Below are 7,101 nucleotides of genomic sequence, written 5' to 3'. Positions count from 1 at the left end.
GTGTACACATATTTGGCAAGATTAAGGTGTCACATATCATATTACAAGGCTTCTGATTGCCCACAGACCCAGACACGAGTACAGGGCAAAACCCCTCAACTTTTGTAAACTGCCTGACTCCAGCAGATGTGCCTCTCATCAGAGGTAGGCAGCCCCTTTGCCTAGGAAATTTACTTGTTACCTATTTATTTGCCTTCTTTTTTGCTGGGCTATCTGCAGATGGGAAGTTCCCCAGGCTAGGGCTGCTTTCAGATGCTTAACCCTTTGCCTACCTCTGGGGGAACATTGTCAAGCAATAGGAAAATCTTCTATTCCTAGCATTATTTGTCTACTTCAGGAGATTAAAAGCTGAGTCATACTTTAGGCATTTCGCAAATCCAACTACAATATTGGGGTGGGGAGGACAGGCGTATTTTTTTTTTTTTTTTCTCTCTCTCTCCTTTTAGCTGAGAAAAATCTAAAAAAGATGGAAACTACATTCAACCAAAGAGCGAAGACAAAAATAGTCTTGAGCTGATCAAGACTTCTGTTTGCTTTGTTTTGTTTTGTTTTTGTGGATTGGCAGAGCAGCAATTTGCAATAGAATATTCTTAGGAATCAGTGATGGAAGATCTCTCTTTCCTTCTGCATCTGGACAGTTAGAGGGAATAAGCAAGTCAGGCAGGATTTATGAGACTGATACAACATGTAGAGTTCAGAGTTCCCTAAATAGGATTATTTAATGGTTGAGAAAAATCAGATAAAGTGCAACCACAACAAATGCAATACCTGCCATGTTTCAATCCACAGTGGAAAATATTTCAATAAAACTATGACAACCATCTAGGTAGATTTAAATGTCTTAAAGAACATGGTACAATGCTTTGACAGCATGAGAGGGCTAATCATCCTTACAAAGGAAGGAGAAAGAGGAAAACATTCTTTGTTAAATAACAAAAGAGAAAGGTTCATGAGTTTATAAAGGAAGTATTCACTAAGGAAACAATCAGGTAATGTAAGTTTTTAAGTATTGTACAATATAAACAGGTTCTTATGATTATGACTTGCTCAATTATGCTTGAATCAAATAGAAAAGAAAGATGACTTAAGCAAGTAAATTTAGAGGGAGACTTAGAGGCATGCAGCTAAATTTATCAGCCATCTCTGTGAGCAATCACTCTAAATAAAAAGTTTGGAAACCAGTCACTGCTGGTTGCTGATGAACTTTCCATGTTTTTGGCACTCGCCACCCTTTTCTTAATGGCCTAATCTGCAAATCAAAACAGGAGCAATATCTGGATACATATCCAACCTGAGCTCTATGCTTAAGAGTGGATATTTCTCCTAACATGTATCTTTGTGTTGTGGAGTGTAAATTGGTTTGACAAAAATGATGACCAAAGAAATAATGTGTCTAAGATTTAGAAGTAATAAAATAAATAAATAAATAAATAAATAAAAGTGCTAAAGGCAAGGAGAGAGTGGAGACTTATGGCTTTCCAGTTCTGCAGTTCTGTTTCTCTATTTCACCTGTTTTACATGTCCTATAATGACTTCTGAATATGGGTAAGAATAGAAACACATGCTTGCAGTTTGACCAAAGAGTGTGCATGTGCATGTGTGTGAGTGTGCTTGTGGGAAACAGAAAGAGGATGGGGGAAAGACAGAAAGAGAGAGAGGAGTGGATGGACCATTAGAGTGCAAATGCAGAGATATTCCTGCAATAAAATACTTGTCTTCTGAGAATCACAGTCAGGAAGAGATGGTTATGATTTAACAAAAGAATTCTCTAAAATGTTTCCTGGTGCTAATATCATTCTTAATAATAAAAAAAAGATTTTACCAGGAAGAGGAATGAAACCATCAACTGGATTAAAAAAAAAAAAAAAGGGGGGGGGGGGGGCACGACAGACATGATGGGGTTTTTAGAACACTCAAGGGAAAAAAAAAATACCTTTATGATAATTTTGTTGTTTTCAAAAAAAATACCTCATTCTCTGAAACTCCCCAGCTAGGCAAGGTTATTCAAAATGGTAGGTAGTGAAAGAAGAGTGTGGCAATAAAGGGGTTAATCTGCAGAACACAGAGCCATCTGGCTGAGCTGGTTTGTTATAATCGAGCAGATTATGTTCACGGGACTCAGAGTTTAAGGCTCCTCTCCCATAGAGCAACTCTGCACAACCCAAGCAGACCAACTTTGTGACTTTGAATGAACATATTTACATCCACCTTTCTCTTCATGTCGACTTTTCTGGAAACATTCAGACGGATGCCATGGTTACTCCTACCACGGTAAGGGAAATTTGACGTTTTCTAATAGGGTCCTAAGAGGGCGGGGAGGGGAGGGGGGGAGAGGGTTTCTTTAAAGAAGTATAATGGAGGGGGAGGGCGGGGGGGGGGGGGTCTTGTAAGCAGTAGATCTGTCCCAAACGTTGTTGCTTTTACCATTGTGCCTGCTTCTTCCTCCACCCCTACTTGCCCTATAGCTTGCTTTAGTGCTGAGGTTCCTCTCCTCCTGCTCCGCACTCTGTTGTTCAAGTCCCTGGCACGAAAACAACAGAAGAAAATTATGAGGTGTTAAAGGAATCTGATTTAAGAGGAAAAAGAAAAGGAGACTCTTGGTTTTATTTTAAAAAGGAAACCAAAAACTTCAGATATAACAAAAGGGGCTGCAAATCTTGAGCAGGGATTGCAAGAAACAGCCTCAGCATGCTTGCCCTCAGGGAGAGTTAGAACCTATGACAGGCAAAGTGAAAATTTCCAATTTCTAGACTTTGCCTGTCTCAGGTAACTAACTTCCCTGGAGGTTTTTTGTTCGTTTGTTTGTTTTTGTTTTGTTTTGTTTTAGTGTGTGTGCCAGACCCTACGAAGTCTATCCATGACTTTTGAATCAATCTCCATTCTCCTCAAACCGAAACATTAAATTCTCTGGTAGGAGCTGGAGATCAAAGGATTCCCTGCACATCTGTATCAAGGTGAAAAAGATACGCTCACTTTGCGATAGGATAGCATAGAAACTATTCTTACGCTGCAGTTTCAAGTGTTTCGTAAGTGCCTTCTAGGAATGCAGCACACATCTAATAAACACAGAGGCACATATAGAAAGCAAAATAGAAAGCTGTTTCTCATCTAAACAGCTGAAATGCAGCTTAAAGCGTCAGTTACTGTTGAGTCCTTATGGAGACACCAAACTGCTATTAGCCAAGAGGGGAAAAAGTCCTTGAATGGTTTAGATGGTTTTCTGATCAGTTCTTAATCCTTCATTAAAATAAACGGGAAAGCTCTGTGTTGGTCCTATCTCTTGAACTATAAATATGCAGCATCTGGAGAGATGGATATTTTGGATTGAATAGGGCTGCTATGCACACATTCTCTCATTCCTATATTGCAAAACCAGTTATTTAGAGATGTGTGTGTGTGTGTTTTTCCCTTTTTAAATAGACAGAGATGTGTGCTATATTGTCCAGTCAATTGTTATGAGCTTCCAGCTTTCAAAAAGCACTCTTTGCTCTTAGGCTCGTGTGATTTGTTCCAAAAGGAGTGCAAATGGTATATAAAGTTTGCCTTTACATTGTGCCTTCAGTAAAATACTCAGACAAATAGGAAAGATATTCTCAGGCACTGAAATACCTGATCTGTGTAAGCGTGTAAGTAGAGGAGTAGTACAAAAAACACCTATAAATAAGATATCAGAAAAACAAAACTGTAATTAAAAAAAAAATAAAATCTTACTTTGTGTCAAGACAGACAAAAGCAGTAGAGAATGAAAGAGAGTTCGTCACAATTCCAACTGCTTGTAGTAAAAAGACTGCTCTCAGATACATGTGTTAGCACCAGGAGCTGTGTGTGTGAGCATGGTAGGGGGAGGAAAACTAGGTAAAATTACAGGTGGAGGGCCCAAAATATGGGGAGAAGAGGATGTACCAGCAAGGCCAGGATGGAAGTGCTTTGTGTAGGAGGGTGCTATGTTTTGAGGCATGCAATATATTTAGGGTTTGGATTTTTCTTTTTTTTTTTTCTTCCCGGGGAGGAGGGGGGTAGTGATTCATAGATACAAGTTTGGACTGAAAGTGTTACATGCTGAAAATAAACTGCAATATATTGTATTGTGTACTGGAGTAATAAGAGCAGGTGAGCCATGCAAAGGTGGTAATCATAAAAGGAAAACTACTGCAGGTCAGCTGAAAAACAAGTATCTTTGTGGGTGGAGGAGCTCAGAAGGGGAAGTAACACTTCAGAGGGATGGGAAAAGGTGCAGGCTGGAGGCTGGGTGAGGATATGAAAGGGACATACAAGGATGGTGGGGTCTACAAGGGGGAGGTAGGGTATGCAGTGGGAGTGGAGAGAGAAAAAAGGTGAACGTATGGGGCACAGAGGACATTTGGAGGCGGAAGAAAAATGTGAACTATTGTATATTTAGAGAGAGGCATGGAAAATAATCAGCTACATGAAGCTTGTGGGAGGGTCTAAAGCAGACACCTTTGACTGTCAAGAAATAGGTATGAGGGTGTATTTGGAAGGAAGGTGTTAGAGCATGAAAGGGAAGGCTTGTATGGAGATGGAAACACATGCCAAGGAGAGAGAATGAGAGGACAAAAAGAGCAGGATGGAATGAGGGTGTGGGGATAGAAAAAAGGTATGGCGAGCCATAAATGTGTGTGAGGAGGGAAGAGCTGAAAGAAATCTCAAAGGAGGTTGGAAGCCTGCTGGAGTGTTGTAACTGTGGTGCCTGGCTATGAGAAAGAGGCAGAACAGAGGGAAAAGCTGTGTGAAGGTGCTGTGAGGAGATGCAAGATAATGGAAATTATGGGGGCAGGATGAATAGTGGCAGGTATATAAAGATGTAGCAGGTCTCAAAAAGCATGAGAACAGGGAAAGAATGATGGATATAGGAGGCATGAAAATGAAATTAAGAGCTGAGGTTTGTCCAAAGGTGTCTGGACAAAAGGTGGTTTAAAGCAGGTATAGGATGAGAGCACAGCGTGAGAGGAAATTTAGTTTTGTATTGCTTTGAAGACAAAAAAAGTCCTTGTCCAAAGATACAGGAGTGACAGCCATCAGAAATATAAGATGTCTCTTACTTGCAGTTGGGATATTATAGCGGAAGAACTATCAAAACATATCAGCAGAAACAGCTGAGGAAAACAGTGGAAAGTAAGGAACAATGTGGGTAGAATACATACACAGATAAAAAGGGGTGATTTTCTGTTAACAGAAATGTAACAAATGTGCTCATAACTCTGGTAGGTACTGGCTAAGTGAAGCAGTAAGAGGGAATGACACAAATGTGTGAGTGGACACATGACTAAAGATATAAAGGGGTGGGAGGAAAAGGAATGGGAGGGATAACTACCTGCAAGGCTTTATAGGCCACATGTACTAAGGTCAAAAGATAAGTGTGAAGTGTGTGGGGAGGTGAGTGAAGTTTGGAGCTTTAGGGCATGAAGTGGGAGTAAATGAAAATGGCAATTCATGTTACAAAGAGTGAGAAACATCATAGGTTGACAAACGAATGTGTGTAAGCAAGAAAGGTATGTGCCAGTTTGCATCTGCTTGTAAGGGCTGTGAAAGGGAAAGTGAAAGAAGTGAAAATCTGTTTCTGACAAGAGAGAGTTGTGCACACAGCATACTCAAAGTAAATGAAGGAAGAACAGATAATGATTGCAGAGCTGAGCATGGAACCTGGGAAACTGAAAGTAGGTTATGGGGGAGGGAAGAGTGATGAAGAGTGGGAAAAAGTTAATGAGGGTATAGGCCATTTGTGGTTATCTGCCTCTTGGTTTGAAGGGGGCTGTGTAAGAGTGCAGGAGGCTATACATGCATGCATGGCAGCACAAGAGCAGGCTACCAGTTAAGCAGAAGGGGAGAGCAAGTAGAAGGCACGGATAAATACATTTAATACAATGATAGGTGCATGGATAAATGAGATGCTGGTTTTGTGTGCAAACAGGGAAATGGACAGATGTGTTCAGTGACTGTTGTGCTTACATGACTGGCAGAGTTCCAGAGGAAGACGTGATGAGAACGATCCATTCAGTCTGCATAAAGAAGCTGTGCATGAGGTTCATGCAAGAGTAGTGGTTTCTTGTAAGGGATATTCATCTGAGTGGAAGCAACAAACATGCACCCTGGAAGCTGCACTGATGTATACAAGAGTTGTCAGAGACAAACTGGAGAATTACATGTCCATTGCAAATGTAGCACAACTCTCTGTGTTGGAATAGATTATATAAGGTGCACAACAGAGGTGAGTTTTGTGAGTTTAGAGAAGCAACGTTTGCATTGTGAGGGAGGGAAGGAAAAGATGACTAACTAGGAGAATGGTTTAGTGTGTGGGTAGTAATAGGACCAAAAGTGTGCTATATATGCTTGCCTTCTGTATGAAGTGTGCAAAAGGCAGACTCTCCTTTAGAGATTTTGCAGGCTTTTTCTAAAGAACTATTGAATAGTCCTGAGCAAATCCCAGGATGTCTGAAATATTCCACCAGCTTCATTTGGAGACATAATGATGTACCTTATTTTTGTGCCTTAGAACATTACTGTACTGCTGCTGGCACAAAATGGCAGAAACATTCCTCTAGGACCAGTTAACAGGGCTACTGGGTAGTTAAACAGGCCAGTGGATGAACAACAGCTGGGTTAAAGAACACATGGGGAGCACAGATGTCAGACAAAGGAAACATGAAAGTACTGGCTTTCTCCATGGCTTGAAGCAGTACTGGAGTAATGTGTAGCTGGCTGAAGGTTGTAAACAGGATATATCTTGGGTGTGAGAGAGAAATACTAAAGATGTCTTTCCTTTCAAAACAAACATATAAATTGACAACATCTGTTCTCAAATTGTCCAGTTTGCCTAGAGCTTTTTGGGCACTGTCATAGACTGGGTAGGAAAATACTCATTTCCATCCATACCTGAACAGGAGGTTGGAACTAATCCTTCCAGTTTTTCACTGGGCCAAGACAGCCCAACCACACAGCACCACTGGGCTGGAAGGTTGAAACCTCGGGGCCCAGACCTTACATAGCATCAGTCACATGAAAGTTCACAGATTCCTTTCTGGTTTATTCCAAGGATCAAAAAAAAAAAAAAAAAAAAAAAAAAAAAAAAAAAAAAAAAAAAAA

The 7,101-nt window shown here is 40.5% G+C and overlaps 1 protein-coding gene across 1 annotated transcript in view; it reads left to right on the top strand.

Annotated features, from left to right (window-relative positions):
• The first annotated feature begins 1,937 nt into the window (after positions 1 to 1,937).
• NTF3 (neurotrophin 3) overlaps positions 1,938 to 7,101 on the top strand; it is a 54,258-nt gene continuing 49,094 nt past the window's right edge. Inside the window, exon 1 of the mRNA XM_035312088.1 lies at positions 1,938 to 2,271. Coding sequence (XP_035167979.1) covers positions 2,254 to 2,271 — 18 coding nt within the window. The 5' untranslated portion in view covers positions 1,938 to 2,253. The remainder of the gene's footprint in view (positions 2,272 to 7,101) is intronic.

Source organism: Oxyura jamaicensis, chromosome 1, assembly GCF_011077185.1.
Source record: "Oxyura jamaicensis isolate SHBP4307 breed ruddy duck chromosome 1, BPBGC_Ojam_1.0, whole genome shotgun sequence".
Lineage (NCBI taxonomy): Eukaryota > Metazoa > Chordata > Aves > Anseriformes > Anatidae > Oxyura > Oxyura jamaicensis.
The sequence above is the reverse complement of the archived record's forward strand: the minus strand, read 5'-3'. Positions and strand labels throughout refer to the sequence as shown.